The sequence below is a fragment of the Lingula anatina genome, chromosome 10 (assembly GCF_051362555.1).
Source record: "Lingula anatina isolate TDL-2025a chromosome 10, LinAna3.0, whole genome shotgun sequence".
In the NCBI taxonomy this organism is placed as follows: Eukaryota; Metazoa; Brachiopoda; class Lingulata; order Lingulida; family Lingulidae; genus Lingula; species Lingula anatina.
The window spans coordinates 8,326,741-8,352,122 of NC_141776.1; the positions used below are offsets into that span (position 1 = coordinate 8,326,741).

At 39.2% G+C, this 25,382-nt stretch overlaps 5 protein-coding genes across 5 annotated transcripts; 4 read left to right on the plus strand and 1 right to left on the minus strand.

Annotated features, from left to right (window-relative positions):
- The first annotated feature begins 1,888 nt into the window (after nucleotides 1-1,888).
- Nucleotides 1,889-5,164, plus strand: LOC106166663 (microfibril-associated glycoprotein 4). The gene is made up of 6 exons (XM_013545310.2): nucleotides 1,889-2,047; nucleotides 2,594-2,787; nucleotides 3,207-3,340; nucleotides 3,567-3,663; nucleotides 4,000-4,164; nucleotides 4,316-5,164. Exons 1-6 carry the CDS (start codon nucleotides 1,977-1,979, stop codon nucleotides 4,591-4,593), a joined length of 939 nt encoding a protein of 312 aa, XP_013400764.2. The 5' UTR covers nucleotides 1,889-1,976; the 3' UTR covers nucleotides 4,594-5,164.
- A 1,043-nt stretch (nucleotides 5,165-6,207) lies between these two features.
- LOC106166665 (microfibril-associated glycoprotein 4-like) lies at nucleotides 6,208-10,341 on the plus strand. Its single transcript, XM_013545311.2, has 6 exons — nucleotides 6,208-6,358; nucleotides 6,938-7,131; nucleotides 8,133-8,266; nucleotides 8,538-8,634; nucleotides 9,235-9,399; nucleotides 9,727-10,341. Exons 1-6 carry the CDS (start codon nucleotides 6,288-6,290, stop codon nucleotides 10,002-10,004), a joined length of 939 nt encoding a protein of 312 aa, XP_013400765.2. The 5' UTR covers nucleotides 6,208-6,287; the 3' UTR covers nucleotides 10,005-10,341.
- A 3,162-nt stretch (nucleotides 10,342-13,503) lies between these two features.
- LOC147759508 (matrilin-1-like) lies at nucleotides 13,504-15,289 on the plus strand. Its single transcript, XM_086997978.1, has 2 exons — nucleotides 13,504-14,118; nucleotides 14,778-15,289. The coding sequence occupies exons 1-2, from the start codon at nucleotides 13,593-13,595 to the stop codon at nucleotides 15,227-15,229; spliced, it is 978 nt and encodes a 325-aa protein (XP_086854104.1). The 5' UTR covers nucleotides 13,504-13,592; the 3' UTR covers nucleotides 15,230-15,289.
- Nucleotides 15,290-15,363: 74 nt separating this feature from the next.
- LOC106166702 (microfibril-associated glycoprotein 4-like) lies at nucleotides 15,364-18,649 on the minus strand. Its single transcript, XM_013545348.2, has 6 exons — nucleotides 18,521-18,649; nucleotides 17,907-18,100; nucleotides 17,342-17,475; nucleotides 17,008-17,104; nucleotides 16,463-16,627; nucleotides 15,364-16,116 (listed from the first exon to the last, which is right to left on the minus strand). The coding sequence occupies exons 1-6, from the start codon at nucleotides 18,589-18,591 to the stop codon at nucleotides 15,839-15,841; spliced, it is 939 nt and encodes a 312-aa protein (XP_013400802.2). The 5' UTR covers nucleotides 18,592-18,649; the 3' UTR covers nucleotides 15,364-15,838.
- A 1,894-nt stretch (nucleotides 18,650-20,543) lies between these two features.
- Nucleotides 20,544-23,732, plus strand: LOC106166689 (uncharacterized). Its single transcript, XM_013545336.2, has 2 exons — nucleotides 20,544-20,627; nucleotides 20,958-23,732. Exons 1-2 carry the CDS (start codon nucleotides 20,544-20,546, stop codon nucleotides 23,457-23,459), a joined length of 2,586 nt encoding a protein of 861 aa, XP_013400790.2. The 3' UTR covers nucleotides 23,460-23,732.
- The last annotated feature ends 1,650 nt before the right edge of the window (nucleotides 23,733-25,382 follow it).

The following is a 25,382-nucleotide window of genomic DNA, read 5'->3' on the forward strand; positions in this document are numbered from 1 at the left end:
CAAGGCGGGGCTGAGAGCGCATATATCACTGCTGCAAAAACCTTCACAGGCTGCAGGGACTGTGATAAATGAGATTAAATGCATGGATTTAGAAATTTAAAATACACGAATGAATTAAGCATGTATGAGCAGATAAATAAATTGTTGTCTAGATATTTATGAGGAGTTATAATAACTGGAGATATGATTATTCCTTATACATGTATACTCTAACAAAATGTGTTAAAACTATTCTCTTTTCGAATACGTCTTACTCCAAATGACAACACCGATATTTCTCTTCGGACTTTTTCTGGAAACGATGAAAATTGCAGGATTCAAAGCATCGCGACCAGACGTAGCGACGTTGGGCTAGTTATGAAGTTTTCACCCAGTAGCTGGATAATGGGTTATTGTCTCAATGGCTTTGGAGAGACAATTTCTTTGTAATAAAATTGATATTGCTAAAATATTCAGAAGAATTATTATCATCATCATTATTTTATTCTTTATTTTATTTTTGTTTTTATTTTTATTCATATTTCCCTTCTTCTCCTTGTTAAAAGGGCAATAAGGGTATTTTATGCCATATGATATTCTAAAACTGCAAAACAAGGCTTGTCTGGAGTGAAAGTTGCGTTCACATGAAAAATCTATCTTCTAAAAATCTAAAAAATCTATTTGCGGTACGTTGTGATCACGGTCTGTGCCCTGAATACCCCACGGCGTAATTACTGGCACCGCGAGCCAGTTACTTCCAAAACTGTAATTAATTCTTGGCGCTGTCTCTTTACCTCTATTTTTTTCTTTTCAGCACAAACATGAGTTGGAAAAGGTGCAATTGACCAAATCAGGAAGCCAATTATAACTTGCTCTGGTAACGAGGGATTGTCATCATTTTCTGCCAGAGCATTCACCTCAAAATTCTCAAAGCGCTTTGCGGAGAACTGTGGCGAATGCGATAGCTGTGACAGCGTCACCGCTCGCCGCATTCTCCAGAGAACTCTCAGATGCAATGGACACCATTGGTGCCTCAGACGACACCAAAATCACTGACAACCCAGAGTGGTTCGCTGTGGTTGTTGTAAAATGATCCTGGCGAGTTAATGTACTTGTTTAATTCAAGAGAATGTCTTACTTATTACATGTAGTTACAATGTAACCACGGAAACCGACCACTATATCTCACACTTATTACCTCCGCCAAGGAGGTTATGTTTTCACCCCTGTTTGTTTGTGTTTCTGTCTGTCTGTCATCAACATAACTCAAAAAGTTATGGACCCATTTTAGTGAAATTTTCAGGAACTGTCAGAAGTGGGCCAAGGAACAGATGATTAGTTTTTGGTGGTGATCCGGATCAAAAATCAATCAATTATCAAAAATATCTAAAATTTAGGGGTGAAACGGCATTGGATGGAGACTTTGCTGCCTTGGCGGAGGTCTCTGAATGCTTTTTAGTAATTGTAAACATCTGAGAAGAGATGGTGATAAAGTTTGTCCGTCCTGTGAGCAGAGGCGCGTTGGGTAGTGAATTAAATATCAAAAAATGGAAGTTTTTAATCTGAAATTGTTTTTTTTATATTGAAGACACAAAAATATTTTTTTGGTCAAATGAAATGCATTCATGACGTATGGGCATTCCTGTATATTATTCCCGAGCGATATTTCTACATAGTAATATGCACTAAATTACATTTAGCATCCTGATCGCATTTCGGACCAAAATATGGTTTCAACTGATCACAGCCAACACTGTGACACTGATGATAAACAGTTATCAGGAAAAAACAGAAACGTCCGTGGTCTGTTGAGTTCCAGGGATAAGGTGCGGCATTGTGAAAATACTTTAGAATTCAGCAAAATCCGGGGTTAAGGTTCAAATCTGTAACTTAACTCCAGAATCAAGTATAATTGCGCCCTCGTTTAGACTAACGGTTCATCTTGTTACAAACGCCAGACGCGACTAGTACTGTGTGCAGTAAATTTATCAGGTGCCATGTTCCGCATCAAACTTTTATTGGTATCGTTTTGTCTGTGGATTACAGCAAACGGGCACGTCATTCAGCGGTAAGTTCTGACGTTAAAGCTGGATTTTTCTCCAAAATTATGAAAAGTTACAATACACATAGGTTGAATTTTGTAACAGCTGAGTTGTTTAAGTATCGGACTTTTGGTTATGCAGGATGTAAACACTTAGCGCGCTATGGCTATTATCAAGATATCAGTGTTTATGATATTTATAATATATAATTATATAATACAAATGAGAAATATGGACGAGATATGCCATATTGAATAAATTTCCTTCTACATTTATATTCTTATCGGACCGTACCCAAACGGAAAATTCTGCCGGTCCCCATGCCTTGTCTAATATACCGGGTACTGTATGTACCTTCAATGTGTTTTCTAATTGATATATCTGAGATATAATTAACCGATTTCAAATCACATTACAACCTATATCATATTTTTTAAATGGGATGTAATATACCGCAGTGATTTAGAGAAATTACTGAAATTACCGACTGAATGATCTATCTATTCATTAATTTATTTTGCTTTATAAAGGTTTTTTAGCACATTTATTCCTTAAATATTGGGATTTTCTAGGCGTCAAGCAGGTAATGGCTCCTCGTCACAACCACAATGTTCCCTCGTGGACCGACTGTTAGACGTCTTACAAAACGACCTAAGCAGGCTGGAGGGGAAATACGACGACCTCTTGGAGAAATATCACAGAATTGTGGAGACCACATCCAATTTGCAGATTAGTTTTGCAAAGTTATCTTTGGACAAGCAAAATGGTATGTTGTTGATGACGATATTATAAAAAACTATAGCAATAAGACATAGGTCTACTACAAAGAACGGCTGAGAAAAGTTGCAACCGTTATTCAATTACAAAGTGAGTAATACCGTACAAATGCATGTATATATTTTAATAAGATTTATTTGTGAAAATGAAGATGTCAGACTGGCATTGTATGAGTATGTATGAGTATAAAAGCATTATGTGACAAAACAGCATTACTTGCCCAATGAAAAGATCGATACACGGAAAGGGATATTTCGGGATACGTGCACTCATGATGGGTCAAGAGGGGTGGGTATGTACAGCACTCCCCCTCCCCCGTGAGATCCATGCACACCGTTCGCCTTCGCCCGTTCTTATCCCTATTCCTCAGCAAGATCCTAGAAGTGATATGTTCTCCTCTTTTTTCAGCTATTGGCAAAGACTGTGCTGAGCTGTACAAGAATGGTGTAAAACTAAGCGGAGTCTACACCATTACCCCCTCTAACGGCCAAAGTCCCTTCGATGTTTATTGTGACATGACCACTGACGGGGGAGGATGGACAGTAAGTGCAACAGCCGGATAAGTTGGGTCTCGATGTGTTTCGTTTGAAAATTTTCTTATATGAGTAAAATACTTCTACCTTGTATGTTCTCTGCCTCCTTATCTTTGTCTACAGGTTTTAATATACATGTATAGCCAATTGCTCTGCAATGAAGCATGGGTTTTTACTCGTCATATGAGTTTCCAAGCCTCATACTCAAAGATGATATGTACTGTTTTACTTCCAGCTATTCCAGAAGCGTATGGACGGGTCGGTCGACTTCTTCCGCGGTTGGGAGGATTACAAACACGGCTTTGGTAATCTAAATGGGGAGCACTGGCTTGGTATGATATATAACATTCTTTTTAATTATATTTGCTTTTCAAAGGGTATGTTCTGAAGAGTTCAGTCATGCAGTGGTTATAAAGATATAGAAATATTCGCTAAAATAATTTGTACACTTGAAATTATAACGGGTCATGTAGTTACACAAATATGGGAAAGAGTTTTGCAATTATAAAGGTGTTTTTTTTTTTCGAGAACACCCTCTCAATAATATATTTTTGTATATAGAAAACGTTAGAAAATTTATGAACATTTTCAGTTTTTCATCCATCTTCCATGATGACACACTTCCTCAGACCTTTTTAACGGTTTGGTTATCTTTTCTTCTCACCCAGGAAACGATCTTATAAACCTTCTCACTAACCAAGGTCGGTATGAACTCCGCATTGATATGGAGGACGCCACTGGGGTCAAGGCCTATGCCCGCTATGACAATTTCGCCATCTCATCAGAGAGGACAAATTATCAGCTGACCGTTGGCGTGTACTCTGGAAACGCAGGTGCGTGTGTGTATGTGTGTGTGCGTGCGTATTTGTGTTAATGTGTGTGTGTGTGTGTGTGTGTGTGTGTTTATAGACCCATAAACATGAATTTTGCACATTGATGCTTCTTGTGCTGTCTGTTATTCTGTGAATATTATTTATATTTAAGGCGACTCACTCGGCGTCCATAATGGCATGGCATTTTCGACGAAGGACAGAGATAATGACAACTACGATGGTAATTGTGCTCAAAACCATAAGGGAGCGTGGTGGTACAACGCATGTCATAGGTCAAACCTGAACGGTCTGTACCATCTTGGTGAGCATGCGTCTTATGCTGATGGCGTCAACTGGTACGCATTCAAAGGTCATAAGCATTCGCTGAAGACAACAGAGATGAAGATTCGTCCGATCGGCTTCAAGGTAGCTTCTGGTGTCAGTGGCTGAATGTGCAAGAGTAACTACGTTTGAAAACAAAACAAGTAGGGCATTTATTTTGGGCAATGTTCTGAGAAGTCAAAAGTTTGTATACATGTATAAGAATATATTAGATAATTTAAATTATGAAATATCAGAAATAAATGAAGAGAAATATTTCTTAGAAAATGAAGTGACTTCGTACAGTATGAACTATGCTGTGTATTGGTAAATCATATTTTCTGTATTTTAAATGGCACAAAGTGACGCTTAGATACATGTACACCCGATATAATAAGGCAAAGGTCTACTTGTGCAACATTTATGTTGATATGGAAAGAGAACTGAAGTGTGAAACTGTGAACTCTGATTCCAAATACATTACGAATAAATTTTAGGTTTTGTACACCTTTGATGTGTTTCTATAATTTCACAAATCCAACACAATAATAAGAACACAATAACAGAAACAATATTGAACTGTCAAGCATGTTATTTGTCTTTACTAAATCTTAAAACCCCGGCTGTAGCTAATAAATACATGTTCATGCTTAGCACAATGTGGTTGAATAAATAAAATGCAAATCGTTCCATAACTACAGCAACTGCTTTCTTTTGTGTATGGCGGACAATGGAAACTGAACTAAAAGCCAACTAAACTAAAACTAAAACTTCTTTACAATTTATTATCAGATATTTTTTAAAGGTCTATATCTTTGTCTATTAGAATGAACATTTGGCGTCGAGAGGTTGTCAGTTTTTGACAGAGAATTCGCCTCAGAATTCGCAGACCGATTCGTGGACAACGGTGATGAATGCGATAGTTGTGACAGAGTCACCGCTCGCCGCTTTCGTGATGGGTGAGACGTCGTCGCTCTCGATCAGCAGACATGTTTGGCGACGTAGGAAACATTGAAATCGCTGAAAGTTCATAATGATCCAATGCCCCACCCAAACAACAACAAACAAAAGCACGAGAATCGCAGCTAGAATTCTAAAATCCTGCCTTACAATGAGGTCTCTATATCATAGGATTTTCAAAGAGCTTCATGGTGAACCTTCTAACAAATGCGATAGTTGTGACAATGTTACCGCTCGCCGCATTCTTCGGACAACTCTCAAATGGTCACCCTTTGTGCCTCAGACGATACCAAAATCACTGAAAACTCAGAATGATAAATGCTTGTTTGTCCTGTGGGCAAAAGCACGTGGGCTTGTGAATAAAATCACAAAAAGGGAATTTTCCTTTCAAAGTGTTAAGTTTTTATTGCACTAATATTTAAAGATAAATATGTGAGATTAAAGACACTGAAAAAGCTTTTTTGCCAAATGTCAGCATTCATGATGTATGGACATTCCTCCTTATTATTTCCAAGTAATATTTCCTAAATTACAATTATGCACTGAATTATCATCCTGATTGCGTTTCGGACCAAAATATGTTTTCAACTGATCATCACAGCCAACAATGTGAGTCTGATTATAAACTGTTACATGTATATAACATGCTGAAAGCAACATTCCTAACTGTTGAGATTCGGGTTTAAACTGCGGCACTGTCACAATATTTTCGAGTTAATTATGAGCAAAATCCGGGTTTAAGGTTCAGTCCTGGAACAAAACTCCATAATTAAGTATAATTGCGTCCTCGCTCAGACTAACGGTTCATTCTACCGGTACAAGTGCCAGACGCTACTAGTCCTGCGTGCAGGAAATCGTGTACCATGTTACGCATCCAACTTTTATTGGCGTCATTTGGTCTGTGGACATCATCAAACGGACACGTCATTGAGCGGTAAGTTTAGGTGTTAAAGCATGCCTTTTCTTCAAAATGATGAAATTATGAAAACGTAACAATATAGGTTGCCTTATGGAGCAGCTGTGTTCTTATTGTAGCAGATTGGGCTATATGACGGATAAGTACACATATAGCTCATTATTGATATTGTCAAAATATCAGTATTTACAATACTGAAGCGAGGTAAAATACAGCACAAAGAAGAAATATAGGCAAGATATACCGAACTGAATCGATTTCCTTATACATTTATATACCTGTATTATTCGAACCGAACTTAATTCAGAACCTTTTGCCAGTCCCCATGACTTGTCTTATGTACTGTATCTCCAATGTATTTTACATTTTATATTTTTAAAGATTGGTCTCTTGCTATTAACCAATTTCAAATCACAATATGTTCATTCTAATTAGATCATATTTTTTCTCAAAGGTTTGGGAAGTAATATACCGCAGTAATAAAAGGAAATTACTGCAATTTCCCAGCAAATTATCTATCTATTCGTTAATTCATTTCGCTATATAACGGATGACGCAAATTGTACTGGTATGCCTCAAAATATTGGTATTTCCTAGCCGTCAAGCAGCTAATGGCTCCACGTCACAGCCACAATGTTCCCTCGTGGACCGACTGTTAGACGTCTTACAAAACGACCTAAGCAGGCTGGAGGGGAAATACGACGACCTCTTAGAGAAATATCACAGAATTGTGGAGACCACATCCAATTTGCAGATTAGTTTCGCAAAGTTATCTTTGGACAAGCAAAATGGTATGTTTTTGATAATGCTGCGGTTTTTAATGTTATTAAAACCAATAGCGATTAGGCATACTACATGTACAAAGAAAGGCTGAAAAGGTAGTTTAAGTTATTTTATCACAAACTGGGTTGTAAACGTATACATTTTTATGATCCTCATCAAATGCATTCAAAACAGAGGACTAACTGATTTGGTCCTCGGATCTGTTAGTCCGCGGCTGTGCATGAGCGCATTTGTGAAAATGATCTAGATGTTGACAAGTATCTGTGAAGATTAATAAAAGCATTTCTGCCATTTGCTACCCAATGAAATAAACACTCACTAAAAGGGATCTATAGGGATGCGAGCGTTGATTATATAATAATAACGGGTCCAGGGAGGCGAGTCACAGCTAGCACGTGCCATCCAACAAGTTACTGAAGTATATGTGCACCGTTCGCTCTTGCTCGTTTCTTAACTCTATTCTTTATGCCCCTATTTCACACAGACCACGAACCCCACGAATCGATTCAGTTACGATACAGGTGCGATAGTGTTACGAATATTCGTGGGATTCGGCTGGAATCGCACGAATATTGTCCAGAAATTCACTACGATTTTTTGGAATCGGGACTTCGTGGCCCAAATTTTGAACAGCTGAAAAATTTTGCCACGAATTCCCGATTGATCAAGAATTGCAAGAAGTGACTACGATTATATACGAACCTGTTAAGAACTGCACGAACTGATTACGATTTAACCACGAATCCTGAAATTTTCAATTCCTGGCGATTCGTGGGATTCGTGGTCTGTGTGAAATAGGGGCATCAAAGTTTTTGCCACGAATTCCTGTTGGTCAAGAAGTGCAAAGACTGACTACGAATATATACGAATCTATTAAAGAACTTCACGAACTAATTACGATTCAACCACGAATCCTGAAATTTGTCAATTCCTGGCCATTCGTGGGATTCGTGGTCTGTGTGAAATAGGGGCAAGATCCTGGAACTAAATCTATAACTTATATTCCAAGCTATTGGCAAAGACTGTGCTGAGCTGTACAAGAACGGTGCAAAACAAAGTGGAGTGTACACCATTACCCCCTCTAACGGCCAAAATCCTTTCGACGTTTACTGTGACATGACCACTGACGGAGGAGGATGGACGGTTAGTGCAACAGCCGCTGTGTATGGGCAGAAATGGTTTAACGTTTGAAAATTTACATATCATGAGTAATACAATTATTTGCATGTTCTTGTCTGCGCTGTATATGTAAAACGTGATTGTCAAATGCGTATAATTGTCTCATATAACTTGATCAAGAACTATATGTTCTATATCTGCAATGAAGCACTTTTTTTTTTTACTCGCCATATGCATGTGAGTTTTGAAGACTCAAATTCGAAGATGGTACATGTATGTACTGTTTCACTTCCAGCTATTCCAGAAGCGTATGGACGGGTCGGTCGACTTCTTCCGCGGTTGGGAGGATTACAAACACGGCTTTGGTAATCTAAATGGGGAGCACTGGCTTGGTATGAAAAAAATACTATTTGATAATAAATAAATAAAGCCAACGTCACTATGTCATTCAACACAGAATGTATAAAACTCTTCAGAATATTACATGTGCACCCTTTGAAAGGCAAGGGTGCACATGTAATATTCTGAAGAGTTTTATACATTCTGTGTTGAATGACATAGTGACGTTGGCTTTATTTATATTAGCATTTGATATAAACATTTGTCGAAAGAAAACTCTATTGACAAACCATGTTGTAACAGAATTATCTGAAAGAGTTTGTGAGTTCTTTATCACCGAATTCATCCCCTCGGTAAATATTGGTTTGTATTGGTATGTAAAAGAAAACTGTTTGTGTATTAATGTTCCTATTAAGTTTTTTATCCGTCTAGCGTAGTAACATTCTCTTTGGGAGCATTTTCAACGCTCGCATACTTATCTTTTCTAAGAAAACTTTCAGCCGTTTTATGCTCAAAGAATAGAATAATTTTTCTTCATTCGACATCTAAATATTTATTTGCTTTATTTCCAATATTTTAATGCCTGTCAGAGGATCTGCATCAGGAATGATCTACATCACCTCTATTCTAAGTAATATTTTCTTCTCATCCAGGCAACGATCTTATAAACCTTCTCACTAACCAAGGGCGCTATGAACTCCGCGTTGATATGGAGGACGCCACTGGAGTCAAGGCTTATGCCCGCTATGACAATTTCGCCATCTCCTCAGAGAGGACAAATTATCAGCTGACCATTGGCGTGTACTCTGGTAATGCAGGTAATCCAAGTTTGTTAAGTGACCTTTTATATTGACCAGTTTGCTCTGGGAGCTTTAATTACCCGCAATTCTTCTTAGAGCATACACATAGATGGACATGTATATGCATTCATTTATTTTAAAACATAATAGGGAAGGAGCCATTTTAATGCCATTATATTGTTGGATGGTGATATTAAAGTTGTAAGCTCTCGCTCCCTCTCTCTCTCTCTCTCTCTCTCTCTCTCTCTCTGTATATGTGTGTGTGTGTATTTGTTGTGCAGGCCTATTACATGTATTATACTTATACATATTATAGTGGTTCTCTAAAATTAATTCCAATTCAAGGTGACTCCCTGGGTAACCATAATGGCATGGCATTCTCGACGAAGGACAAAGATAATGACAGCCACGACAGCAATTGTGCTCAAACTTATAAGGGCGCATGGTGGTACAAAGCATGTCATAAGTCAAACCTGAACGGTCTGTACCATCTTGGTGAGCACGCGTCTGGCGCTGATGGCGTCAACTGGTACGATTTCAAAGGCCATAACTATTCATTGAAGACAACAGAGATGAAGATTCGTCCAATCGGCTTCAAGGCGGCTTCAGCTGTCATTGGCTAAATGTGCTAGAGTAATTATGTTGAAAAAACAAGAAAATTTAGGACTCCCCCCATTTAGCAATATACCAAGACTTAGAAAAATTGCATAGGGTGTACTAAATGTGTCTGAATGTAATGAAGTGAGGTAGGTCAGGCTAGAATGTGTAAAATTATGTTTATAGTTATGCAATGATGATTTATCTTCAATATTTTCATGCAATTTTGCTTCATCATCCTTACATCGTATCTGTCGAAAGAGACCTACAAAGAAAACATTTCAATTTGAAACGAGGAAATTTATATCTTAATTGGTTTCATGTATATTGTCACTTCGCTGCAGAATAAATTGTCAAACAACTGATGCTGTTTGATCATTTGATTTGATTTTTGGCAGAAAATATATCTATTAAATTGATATTTTTCTCCTCCTCTTGCAAGAAACAACCTCTCATTGCCGTGTGTTTGTACCAAAACTGTTATCGTTTTTAACTCACGATGCAACTTATTGACCACATTTGTCATACTTATGTCAACACGATTGAGCGACGACTTGATCTTATTGACCGAAATGTACACAACAGGGAGATATATATATCTTATACCGGTATAATGTCCGAATCGTCCGATAAGCGGACGCGAATTCATCGTGACACATATCTGATAATTAAATTTGTTTCAAGTCGTTTGGGGCCGATATTAGTTTGAACAGTACGTAGGCGTTATGATCCCTTTTATTCTCTTAAAGATATGTTATTGTGAATATAAGTTTTTTCCTCCTAATACCATAACATTGAGTTGTGTTCTTAGATTTTTCTAAATCTGTTTCGGTTTATTTGAATTTTATATATTTTTCTTGTACGGAAGCCGCTATCTCCAAGTTAGTCCTGCAAGTACTGCTACATGTAAAAGCAGTTAGGGTGAAATAGGTCGAGGATTGAGGGCTATATAATCACGTGTCCCATTTTCTATTAAGATGCCAGCAGATGTCCAAGTTCCATTTATACCATTTGTTGCCGCGACAGTTTACAAGCAGTTGGTGGCTGTAAGAGATTGATAAGACCCTGTAGTTATTGATATACGTCCTCAAACTTAAAGATGAGAAAGACCACGAAGCAGGGGTTCTTTTCACTTGCATTATATATATGTACTTTGTTAGGATATGGTCCGATAGGTAAGTCGCAGTAAAATAATATAATGGTGAGATATTTTAGGTGGCAGTACATGTAACTGATATACGTAGTTTGAATTAAGAAGAGAAGGATCATAGACGCACTTTTCAATTACAGCAGCCATGAGAACATGTTCCAGACAAAAGTAGGGGGTAGTTTATTTACTTGTTCTTGAGTATTGCAGACAAATGGAACTTCTTCAATCATGTTCGAACTGTATATGAGCCTTGGCTTCAGGATCCACCGCGTTTCACAGGTACAAAATTTCCCAATTTTTCCTTATCATTTCCCTTATGGAAGACAAGAATTCTGGGATAATAATTTGACATTTTTCTTGTTTTTAATTTTTATTAAGATTTTACAGGCAATAACATATAAACAACCGCTGTTTGGTATGGTCACAAATCGGGAAAGAAAAAAATTGACCCAAAAAAAAAAAACAGATTAGATTTTCCCTGATTTGAGGACCTTTTCTTAAATTCCCTGAAGCCATATTTCAGGTTTTCTTTTGTTTCCCTGCCACTTATATAGAAAGCCATTAATGTACTTCCAGTTCACACCCCCCCCTCCACCTTTTTATATATCATGTTATATTTGTGTGAATATTCCAAACTTAAAACTCTTGGAATGAGAGAAGAAGGGAAGAGGTAACTGCATGTTTTTGTATCTCATGGATGTCTCCATGCAAAAGAAAAAAGACATATTTGGAGCTTCAGAGGATCACGTGGTGCCAAGCCACTAACATTTTGGTTCGACTTTTTCCTCTAAAAAATAATGTTTGTACGATGGTATTTTCAGAGACAGCGGTGGCGAGTGGAAATGGTGCGGAAGGTAAATCATATTATTTTTTGTTAAGTGCGTCTCACTACGTCTACACTATAGATCTAGTGTTTTGATTTATCTATAAAATTAATGAATACGGAAAATGAAATAAAATTAGTCTTTACTTAGAGACTAAAAGCATCATAAGACATTTTGGCCCATCACCTATGGATCTTGGTCACGTGAATGGCAATTATGCGCCAGAATCTGACGCTCAAGAAACCGGACGCTGTCGTAAACCTAGGCGCGTTTGAGTGTGGAGGGGGCGTTGGTTCCTGATGTAAACTACTTCTCGTACTTTGCGGCTGTACCGTACTCTTCGTCCTTCTCAAGTATCTTAAGGCCCGGTTCCACTGGCGTTTAGGATATATTTCGCATGAAGTGCGCACAAAATTGGTTGATATTCGCTAAACATCCACAATATTCATGCTTGTATCATTCGGCCAGCATCCGCACACGTCCGTAATTATCCGCAGAGGCACTTTTTTCCGTTCCCAAGTTTTTTTATCTGCCCACAATTTTGGTTGCAGATGAGATGCGCAATACATTCGCAAAACAGACGCAATACATATGCAACACATGCGCTGTTTTCTGCTCTTATCCGGAATAGGAGAGCATGTACTGAGTATGTAAACCGTGTGTAGAGCGCCTCTATCACGTCCATATCACGAACTAAGATAATATATTGCGAATATTACGTCAGGATTTAAGCGTTTCTGTTGCGTCTGATTTGCGTCTGATTTGCGGACATCTGCAATAGCATCCGCTTTTATTTGTGATACATACACAATACATTATCAATGTGTCCGTAATTCACACTGTTCTTATCAGCACGCTATTGTGGAAAATTTGTCATTTTTGGACAAATCTGTTGCGGATGACAATGAAGGTCCGGATCCCAAGAAAATCTGTAGCCTCAATTCTCTCTCAATTCATCCTCAATTCATCCTCTCGTCAGTGTGACCGGGCCTTTAGTATTTTGTAGGCGGGCAGTAGGGGTGCAGATCTTGAGATGTACGTTAGACAATCCCTTTAGGATTGACAAATTTAACACGTTCTCTTAATCGAGTTCCAAGCGTTTTCTCCCTTTCTTCGATGTTAAAGTGTGTTGGATTTTGCTCACATGAGACTTTATATACCGATTGGAGCCTTTCCATCCTACAAGTTGTTGCCTCAAAGTGTAGGTTTCACGAATGAATTAAGACCGTGAGTCTGGGACCTGTGTGAGTGTCGGATAGAGTGTCCACTCTTAGGTGGGGTTAATGGATGGCGAGTGTCCAATTCCCATAGTTGTTGACTCTGAGTGCCTTGCGTATGTGTCTCACTTCATAAGCTTGGCCCCGTTTCCTTCTGCGCAAAATCACCATTCACGTGACCAAGGTGTAAAGAACGCCGTGGTTGGCTGATATAATTTAGTCTCCGGAGTAAAAAAATAAGTCTGTGCTATTACCCTATCTACAAACCATGAAAAACCTCATTCATGGCAATATAAAATGCTTAGGAATGTAATTTAATTTCCCCTTGATTGAAACCTATTACTGCTACTTTATATTTCAGTATGCGATGAATCAGATGTTGCATTTCTGCTAGATGTAATCGGAGATCCGAGAGACGCACCGATGATTCAACATTTCATTGGGTCTTTGGTGAACGATTCCTTCAACATAGGACCGGACAACGTCAGCATTGCTATCGTTTCTTTTATCCCGTCCATGGATGGCCTTATAAGACTAGCCGACGAACAATCATATGAAAATATACTGGGCAGAATCCATGCTATACGCGTGCCTCCAAATAATTATCTTCTACACCTTGTTGGAAGTCAAACTCACCGAGCGCTTGAAGTCGCCCGGACGACATTACTTAATCCACTGGATCCTGACGGAGGGAGATTAAATACCAGTAAAGTAGCTGTCGTTATTAGCACTGGTATCGAAACTTATTTTTGCAAAACTGTTCAAAATGCCCAGGCTGCAAAACTACGAGGTATTGAAATTTATGCGATAGGGGTCGGAAGCAAGACAAGCCTACTCCCAGAGTTGCAAGCAATTGTGAGTCCACCGGTGCATACCCATGCTTTTATAGTAGAATCCTTCGATGGACTGCTTGAATTGCCGGTGAATTTCTCCGAAGCTTTCTGTTCAGGTAATTAAAACACAACTCCACTTAGTCGAATCCACTTAGTGTGGAATCTGCAACTTATGTTTTTGCTAAGGAGGTTATTTTTTTTCAAGCCCCCTTTGTCTGTTTATCACCAGCCTGCGCAAAAAAAGTTGTGGATTGATTTTGAAATTTTCAGGATCGGTCAATAATTAGCTAACTTCTAAAAAAGTGATACGATTTTGATAGTGATCTTGATCACCATCTGCGTCATCACCATCGCGAGATGCATTCAGTGACCTTGAACCGAAAATCAAGGAGGGTGTCGTAAGGTCGTGGTGCAGTGGATGTGCTCTCTACTACCACACGTTATAACCACTAAGTCCTTGGCGAAAGTCTGCGCTTTCTGAGTGCTTTTCTAGTTTCCATTTACTTTGTTTAATCCTTAGAGGAATGCCTTAAAAGTTTGTTGGTCACGTAATTTATTTAACACTTGATAATATAAGGCTAGATGGGCCATGAATGTGCGTAGCTGTAGGGCAGATGTCACATAATATTTAAGGTAAAAGACGGTTCCTGCCTCCTGCAGTGTACATGAACGCAAGAAGAATAGATAACGTTTATTAAGCCGGGAGAGGGGTTGCCTTTTCCCCTTGTAACCCCTACACCCGCTAATGTAAATCGCCTTCTCATATTTATTTTAGTTTCCAACAAAAGTGCACCATGGCATCCAGAAACAACCAGCTGGTACAGATACTACCGAACAGCTTGCCAAGAGCACTTTACTACGCAGGGTATCACAACAGCCACATCAGATCTTTCTGGGTCGACAGCAATATTCATGTCATCTGCGTCACCAAGGATGTCTGTTGAGAGCGACATCGCCTCATCCATCGGGATTGCAGCGAGCAGTGACGCTGTCACAACTACCGCATTCGTTACTTCGTTCACCAGGACGCAATATGCAAATACTGACATGAAACCTCTGGCAGATATCGGTGACGGTCCTTCGTCGCCAAAGCAGGATATTGGAATTCTAATTGGGTCAATCGTACCTTCGCTTGCTGCAGTATGTGCTGGTGTCATTTTTTTGTTGTGTTTCTTGAAGAAAAAGAAACGCAAGGCAGAGGTACAGCCGAAGGAAGAAGGGCCTTGAACATCAAGTGCGCAGATGTTTATTCCATCAATCTTAGAGTTGTATTTCGTAATCAATTTTTACGTACACTCAGATTCAGATTCTGGAGCACGTTTGTTAGCTCTAAGCGGAGATATACGTTAAGAAAACAATCATTACGGTTCAAGATTGTTTTATTATTGCGCAAGTACCGGTAGTCCTTTGCTATTTTAGTATGCAAAATGACACCGTGTGCATGAAATTATCTCGAACTTTCAAATTCAGTCTTTTGATTTATGTATATTGATAAAAGAATCGACACGTCATTTCTCATCAGATATCTTACAATGGCATAAGCATTTGCATTATACCTTTTACTTGAGTAAAGGTACGAGGTTATTATACCGGATGTATCTAAACGTCCTATGTGCTATTAAAGGAAACAGAACGTGTAAGCTGTCAATACAAAACATATTTTCATATTTTACGAAGTGAATGAATTTTGTACGAAATAGCCTATTTTCTTTATTTCAGATATTTCAGGATTAAGAGTTTCTGACATATTCTTATACAAGCGTTTGACTTCTTAAAACGTCACCAAAAAGAAATGTCATATATATTTTGTTTTTCAACATAATTACTCTATCACATTTAGCCACTTGCACCAGAAGCCGCCTTAAAGCCGATTGGACGAATCTTCATCTCTGTTGTCTTCAGGGAATGCTTATAACCTTTAAAAGCTTCCCAGTTGACGCCATCAGCAAAAGACGCGTGTTCGCCAAGATGGTACAGACCGTTCAGGTTGGACCCATGGCAGGTTTTGTACCACCACGCGCCCTTATAGGTTTGAGCACAATTGCTATCCTGGTTGTCATTATCTTTGTCTTTCGTCGAGAACGCCATGCCATTATGGTAACCCAGGGAGTCACCTTGAATCAAAATCTATTGTTGAGAATACTGTACAAAAAGCATCAATGTGCAAAATTTATTATTATATACAGAGAGAGAGAGAGAGAGGGAGAGAGAGAGGGAGAGGGGAAGGTGAGAGAGAGTGTAAAGGATCATATAATCCGACATGAAAATGGTATCATTGTATGATTCTATAGGGATCTAGATGTACGTTCTTTAACTACATGTCTTAATTAAGATTTTTCAATTAAAAATAGTAACCCATTGCATAGGTGTACATGTACATGGATCGTGTAAGTTTCGTTGATTTTTTTAATAGACAATTAAAAAAAAACACTTTACAAATTAAAAAGAAACTTAGTTTACCTGCGTCCCCAGAGTACACGCCAATGGTCAGCTGATAGTTTGTCCTCTCAGAGGAGATGGCGAAATTGTCATAGCGGGCATAAGCCTTGACCCCAGTGGCGTCCTCCATATCAACGCGGAGTTCATAGCGACCTTGGTTAGTGAGAAGATTTATAAGATCGTTTCCTGGATGAGAAGAAAAGATAGCTTAGGCGTTAAAAATCCTCTGAAGAAATGTGTCACCGTGCAGGACGGATAAAAAACTGAATATAAACAGATGTGCAAACCATTATCTTATATAATATATAAAATATATATATACATGTACATGTATATACAGAGTGGATGCATTCGGTGGAACGAAAAACATTAATTGAAAATTCTTCAAAATATTTTGTTACAATTTATGGCCTGTCAATAGGGGTTTCTTTTGATAGACATTCATTTCAAATGCACAAATGAATTAAGCGAACATCACTATGTCATTAAACACTGAGAAAAATAAATTTTCAGAGCACTACCCTTTCAATGGTAAATACTATAACGAAGAATGCTATACATCATACCAAGCCAGTGCTCCCCGTTCAGGTTACCAAAGCCGTGTTTGTAATCCTCCCAACCGCGGAAGAAGTCGACCGACCCGTCCATACGCTTCTGGAATAGCTGGAAGTGGAGCAGTACATATTATCATCGTGTTTGAGGCTTGTTTACCGATATAGCGAGTTAAAATCAATGCCATATAGCAGAGCAGTTGGTTTTACATGTATATTAAAACATAGCGCTTTGTATGTTGACAATAACGTATTATAATCTTAACGCGATCGAAAAAAATGCAAGGTAGTAGTATGATTCAAATTAAGTAAATTTAAGTAACCGTTCACATATTGCTGTTGGACCTACCGTCCATCCTCCCCCGTCAGTGGTCATGTCACAGTAAACGTCGAAGGGATTTTGGCCGTTAGAGGGGGTAATGGTGTACACTCCGCTTAGTTTAACACCGTTCTTGTACAACTCAGCACAGTCTTTGCCAACAGCTGGGAATATAAGATATACATTTACTTGTCGGAGCTTGCTAAGAATGGCGGCAATTAATGGGAACAACCAAAGGTGAACAGGTCCCCCAGTTCGTTCTTGCTGTAACGCTTCTCCCAGGACCCGTTGTGACTCAGTGTACGCATCCTTAAATATGCCTTCCGATATTTTTTTTTTCATAAGGGAACAAATGCTTCTTTGTCTCTTTGTCACAAAATGTTTTAAAGGAATACTCACAGATACGCGTCAAAGTCAATATGACATCACCATTCTCAAAAATGAGTAACATAAGACACAAATGCATGTATAACTCAGTATGTGATAAAAGTAATTGCTACCTTCTAGCCGTGCTTTATACATGTACAGGTACCTGTATATGCTCAAAATAATAGGTATTATAACCTTCTAAGTCAAAGAACCATCAACTACATACCATTTTGCTTGTCCAAAGTTAACTTTGCGAAACTAATCTGCAAATTGGACGTGGTCTCCACAATTCTGTGATATTTCTCCAAGAGGTCGTCGTATTTCCCCTCCAGTCTGCTCAGGTCGTTTTGTAAGACGTCTAACAGTCGGTCCACGAGGGAACATTGTGGTTGTGACGTGGAGCCATTACCTGCTTGGCGGCTAGGAAATACAAATATTCAAGGAATACCGGTACAATGCCCTTATACAGTACAGCAAATGAATTAATGAATAGCTAGATGATTTAACCGGTAATTTCAATAATTTCATTTTATTACTGTGGGAGACCCTATCCCATACCTTTAAAAATATGATCTAGGTTGAATTAAACCGATTGTAATTTTGATTTCATGAACTTTAAATAACAATCTTATCAATATCAAATGTAACAAGTATATAAGAAGACATGTTGCGGGGACTGTCAGCAGGTTCTGAATTATGTTCGGTTCGACTAATATACACATGTATAAATGAAAACGGAAATCGTTACTTATGCCAAGAACACAGCTGCTCCAAAGGGTTACCTATTTGAAACTTTTTTCCATAATTTTGAAGAAGAAATATATTAACGCCTGATCTTACCGCTGAATGACGTGGCCGTTTGATGATGTCCAGAGACATAATAATGCCAATAAAAGCTTGATGCAAAACATGGCGCCCGATTTCCTGCACACAAGATTAGTCGCGCCTGGCGCTTGTGACAGAATGAACCGTTAGTCTAAACGAGGACGCAATTATACTTGATTATGGAGTTTAGTTTCAGGTTTGAACCTTAACCCCGGATTTTGCTGAATTCTAAAGTATTTTCACAATGCCGCACCTTATCCCTGGAACTCAACAGACCACGGACGTTTCTGTTTTTTCTGATAACTTTATCATCAGTGTCACAGTGTTGGCTGTGATCAGTTGAAACCATATTTTGGTCTAAAACGTGATCTGGATGCTTAGAAGTGATAACATAATTTGAAAATATCATATTTTGGAACATGTCCCACAAGTTGGCCTCATTATCAGCGGTTTGTCGTAGGCTCTCTTTTGCAAATTAAAAGTTGCGCATGCAAAACAGTAAAATGAAAAAGCATGTTTATAAAGACATACTCTCAGTAGGATATCCACTCTAGTAATCAACCGTGGTCCGCAGTCGCTGTGTCATTTCGGTTACTGACATAAAGGATCCCCCCACACCCAAAAACTGTTAACTTATTGCTGCAGACAAAAGATAGCCGGCTGTGCACGTGTCTGTGAAGACACAATTATTTTGCTGCAGTGCAGGACCGCCAGTCTAAATATCCAAGCACAAGCACGTTGTTAGTATTGACCGTAATGAATAACACTGGCTTAGAGGGTCTGGGTCACAGAGGTTACTGATACATGGGGTTTCTCTCTAACCCCCACCCCACCCCGCCTCCACCCCTTGTAACAAACAACTTACATGTAACTGTTCTGTAGCTGACAAGGTCAAGGTCAGTTGTCAAGGTCAGTTGTACATACTGTACTTACTGTCGTTTTGTAACTTCTCTGGTTACTTATTTTGCAGTCGGTTTTCGTAGTGCACATGTTTTTATTCAAACTCCATATTACTACTACGTGTAAGCTTCCATCGACGACATCCGATTTGCCTCTACTTTCTCCCACTTTTCACCTCGAGTGAGAACACACCAGCCAGAGGAAAAAATACTTTTAAAACGTAATAATTACGCTTGATGATGCCACGAATTGAAGAAAAATGAAGGTGCCCCATGGGTTTCGAGGTAGCACCTTACCCCTCCTTCCCTCTTCTTTTTACTACAAACATAGCCCAAAGAGTAACTTGGGACAAAACCCAACAAATTCCAAGCCTTAAATCAGAAAATGTGTTCTGCGTATGACAGTCAAATTAATCGCGTATATTGTTTCATATTTGACGAGAGAAGAAGTGTTTTTCCTTAGCCTCGCCAGTTGGCAAGATATTTTATAGTCCATTCAAAAATGACATTAATTTGTACGACAGTGAGCTCCGATGTTCCAGTTGGTTTTTGTTGGCATAAATGTAAGTTCATAAGTTCTTTCCAAAGGTCAAAGGCCAAAGATGAATTAACTTTGTTTAAATCAGTATACACCCGTAAACACGTTAGATATAATAATACGCTAGCTGCACAGGTATGTTTTAGGGTTGTGTATATATACAATTTGAACTCCCCTTTTTAACATGGTACAAACTAGCATCTACAAAATCGGTGCTCTTCATATACGTAAAACAATCCAAGCCCTGTTCTAGACAAAAAAATTGATGCATCATCTGTCTAAAAATACCGAGACTGTAAGTCCCCATTGTACGCTTACAGAAAAAAGACACACTATGAATGAATTTTATCATTTAAACCGCCTTCATTGTTTCACCTGGTAGAGTGCCGCTTGTTCTCTGGACCACGAGGTCGACATGAAGCCGGGGTTTATTCTCGCTGTTATCTGTTTTCTCGGAGGGGTCCAATTCGCCCTCGGTCAAATCCACGCCAGAGATCAATTGGAGATGAAGCTATATCTTATTTCAATGAGTTCAAGAGTCCAAGCAATTAAGAAATATCTTATTGAGAAATGCCTACAAGTGATACACGAACATGCTGATATGGCAGGTGTAAGAGGTAAAAGAGACACCGTAGCGGGTCTTCGGATTTTGTTTGCTGAAGCTGAATTGATAAAAATGCAAGAGGTGAGCTTCAATAATTAATTGAACCTTTATTTTGCTGTGACAACGGTACATAATTGCACAAAATATGTAAATGTGGATATTCTATCCATCGCATTTGTCACTCAGAATAGTGCTAAGAAATAGATTAATAGAGTCTAACAGTTTAAAGCTCTCATCATTAGATTACTGGTATTTAGTGGATACAGTGGAAGCGCTGTTGATTTCTCGTAAAGGAATCGAGTTGTACGTGTTGATTTAATTTATTAAATTACATTTGGTAACTACAGGAAAACGCTGTCCAGTGTGTCTCTTTAGGGTGTATATAACTCCATATTTTATAACAACTTACAGCTATACTTGGAATGTGCAGCTGCAACTAACGAAACCACGTTACCGCCAGATGGCACCCCTTTAACCCCGACAGCCATTTTCAATCCCAGTCAACCTACATCGACAACAATTGCCACGACTAATAACCCTCAAATTAACGGGCTTGGACCTGGTACTGCAGAGGGCTCATCATCTGAAACAATGGCACCTTCTCTTAAACAGCCAGTCAAACCATTCAGTGATGTATCCCCTGATACTCCTCAAGCCGACAACGGAAGAACTATCAGTGAATCAAACGTGGTAAAAATGGTATTTACAGCAACACTCCAGCCAACAACCAATATATCAGCTGCAATTGCCCAAAGAACAGCCATAGCATCAGCTGCAACATCTCAGTCAACAACCACGGTATCTGCTGCAACATCTCAACCACCAACTACGGTATCTGCTCCAACATCTCAGCCAACAACCACGGTATCCGCTGCAACATCTCAGCCAACAACCACGGTATCCGCTGCAACATCTCAGCCAACAACCACGGTATCTGCTGCAACATCTCAACCACCAACTACGGTATCTGCTGCAACATCTCAGCCAACAACCACGGTATCTGCTGCAACATCTCAACCACCAACTACGGTATCTGCTCCAACATCTCAGCCAACAACCACGGTATCCGCTGCAACATCTCAGCCAACAACCACGGAATCAGCTGCAACATCTCAGCCAACAACCACGGTATCTGCTGCAACATCTCAACCACCAACTACGGTATCTGCTGCAACATCTCAGCCAACAACCACGGTATTTGCTGCAACATCTCAGCCAACAACCACGGTACCTGCTGCAACATCTCAGCTAACAACCACGGTATCTTCTGCAACATCTCAGTCAACAACCACGGTATCTGCTGCAATATCTCAGCCACCAACCACGGTATCTGCTGCAACATCTCAGCCAACAACTACAGTATCTGCTGCAACATCCCAAGAAACAACTACAGTATCTGCTGCATTATCCCAGCCTACAGCAACGGTAAATGATGCAATATTCCAACCAACATCCACAGTATTTGCTGTAACCTCCGGATTGATTTCTAAGACAAAAACTCAGCAAACAGCTAAAATTTCTGAAACAACTACTGTCCCACCACTAGCAGTTACTAACACAGCTTCTCAGCCAACAGCAAAGGTTTTTAACAGAGCATCTCCGTCAACAACCACTGTATCTGCTGCAACAACCCAAACAACAGCCGCAGTATCTGCTTTGACATCCGAGTCGATTTTTAAATCAACTTCTCAGCAAACAGCAGTGTTGTCTCAAACAATTGCTCAGCCAAGGACAACGGTTTCTATCACAACTACTCAGCCAATAGCAATGGTTTTTAACACAGCTACTCAGCCAACAACAACGGCTATTGATGCAACCACTCAGCCAACGATAACGATTTCTGATGCAACCACTCAGCCAACAGCAACGGTTTCCAACACAACTTCCATTCCGCCAGAGGCAGTTCCTAATACAGCTTCTCAGCCAACAGCAACAGGCTCTAACACATCTAATCAGCTATTAGATACGGTTTCTAAGAGAACTTCTCAGCCAAAAGCAACGGTCTCTAAGACAACTACTCGGCTAACAACAACGGTTTCTAACTCAGATACCGAGCCAACAGCAACGGTTTATAATACAGTATCTCAGCCAACAGCCGCAGTACCTGCTGCAACAACCCAATCAACAACTACACCATCTGCTGCAACATCCCAACCAACAGCCACTGTATCAGAGGCAACGGCCCAATTAACAGCCACGTTATCTGCTGCCACGTCCGAGTCGATTTCTAATGCAACCTCTCAGCCAACAGCAGTGGTTTTTAAAATAGTCACTCAGCCAACAGCAGCAACTTCTTACACAACTACTCAGACAACAGGAACGGTTCCTAACACAACTACTAGGCCAACAGCAACTGTTTTTAATACAGCTACTCGGCCCTCAGCAACGGATAATAACACTCAGGAAGCACCTGCTTTTGCTATTACAATAAGTCGAGAACAATACAAGGCTTCTGCTGCATCAAACCAGCCGCAAACCGGAACATTCCAGCCATCAGTTTATATTTATTCTACGACAAACCTGGGAACAAACCCACTGTCTTCATCAACGACGACGGCAACCACTTCCACTACAGCTAACGCTATTTATGAAGCGGCCTCTGAATTAAGTACGATTGATACAACGACATCTTTTGAAATAAATGACTTTTCAACTACAACATCGCCTTTTATTTCAAATACCTCTTCTGTCAGCATGATGAGTGAGACGGCTGGAGTCACCCCCAATATGTCTAGAACCACTGGCGCCGTGCCAACCGAAGCTACGAGAACAAATTTGACCACCGCCGCGGAGACGGCTATCGCACCGAGTGCTGATGATCTGCCACAGTCAAGTGTAGTCTATGGGACACTCGAGGTTAATCCTCCTACCCTGCAACTTAACCCAGTGACAGATGAAGGTGGGAGTGCATAACACGTCCTCACAACCTTAGTAATTCGAAAGAAAATTATTGATGAGTAATAACCTACACTAATTGTTATCATTTTTATTCAATACTAATCTTTATTTTAACAGTTAATTAACCATTGCCTTGATTTATTTGTCTACACTTCCATAGCATTCAAGCTAAAGGCATTTGGTACGAATTGCATTCCCCTGTTAGGGACGTTACCTGTATAAATTGCCCGACATACATGTACTTCAATATGTCATGTTTAAATTGTAAAAAGAAACATCAGAGGTCACGCATGGGGGCTGTTAATAGCGATGCTTGGTAATAAATTGCTGTCAAATGAATGGGATGTTAAACGCCTTCTGGTAAAATGTATCCAATAAAGATTAAGATAATGCTGACAATGGGAATAATTTAGGGAAAAGCGTATAGTTCGATCAGAACTCTCCTCGCGGATTATTTCCCGCTAAACGTTAACTAACATCGGCATTGTTTGAAAGGGGTCTTGAACAAAAAGAACCAGTGTCATGATGGCAATTATACCCGCCAACATTGACAATTTCCCGGAAGGAGGATTCCCTCGCACGTCCACGTCACCCACCCTGACACACACACACACACACACACACACAGAAAGAGGAAAAAACACACAGGAAAAAACAACACGCCCACACAAAAACGGTGTTCCTTTTTAAGATTAAAATATTTTCATCTTTTAATCTTAAAAAGGAGCATCGTCTTTTAAAATTTTAATGTTTTCTAATGCTTCTGAAAGAAACGTTTCGGTTTTTTCCTTAGAAATACATGTATGTTAGCAGTTTGCTATAATGAAATACATTGACAACACAAAATGAAAAGAAAAATCAAATCGGCAGGTAAGTTATTTATTAAATTTCAGTTTTAGTCTTACAATGTTTCAAGAATACCATCAACTGTTTTACAACTTATTCATAGTAACAGCCAGTTTTAACCAATAATTAAAGGTTTTTGCACTCCGATATTTCAGTGTTTGTCGTGTTGCTTTCATATAGTATAAGAGATTCAGCTTATTTCACACCTCATGCAGGGACAACGAGTCGTAAGTTTTTTAAACTTTCTATGTTACTGGGCTATATTTGAAAAAATTCTGGAGATTTCTTTGTAAAATCCCAATCGTCTCACTTCATAAAAATTCAGTTTTTGGGGGGATTATAAAATATTCGTAATATCCTTCAAAACTGAACTACTCTTTATTAATCCATTGCCTATGGAGGTCATTTTAAGCACTAAATCTCATTCATCACCACTCCATATATATATATTCTTAGTTGTCGCACAAATGGCCCTTGTGCATAAACGAAAACGAAGAAAAGGGGCACAATATTTCATGCGCCTCGACAGCCATACTTGATATGAAAATCCATCGCAGACACTATATATCGGTAGATCAAAAATAGCATACTTTGACGACATGTAGATTTTATGCTCCATTTGTAACAAATTTTAATTGGAGCTCATTCGTAGCGTTAATTTTCCAGAGCTGCGATTTTCGTAATGTGCGCTTTTCTTCACGAGTAATGATACAAATTACACCTTTATTCTTTTAAATACTGCTACTATAGGCCTAGTACTCAAGTCACACCTCAGACTCTTTTTGAAACTTGCAAATACACTCTGGGAGAGGTTCGAGAGAAAATCCGGTTTCTCAGCTGGATCAGGTTTTGTCTATATAAGCGTCAAATGAGGAAGTTTACTTGAAAAAGCAATTTTTACAAACAATGCCCGCTGTTAAAATAATCGGTATTATCGGTTCCCTTCAGGACAAGCCTAGTCCCATGACAACATTATACTCACACAAAGACGGACGTGGTTTTGTATTTGGCATCTCTTCCTTATTGTTTACAGCATCAGTGCCCTCCATCAATGACCGTAAGAAGCAATAATATGACGGCAAATTAAGTCAC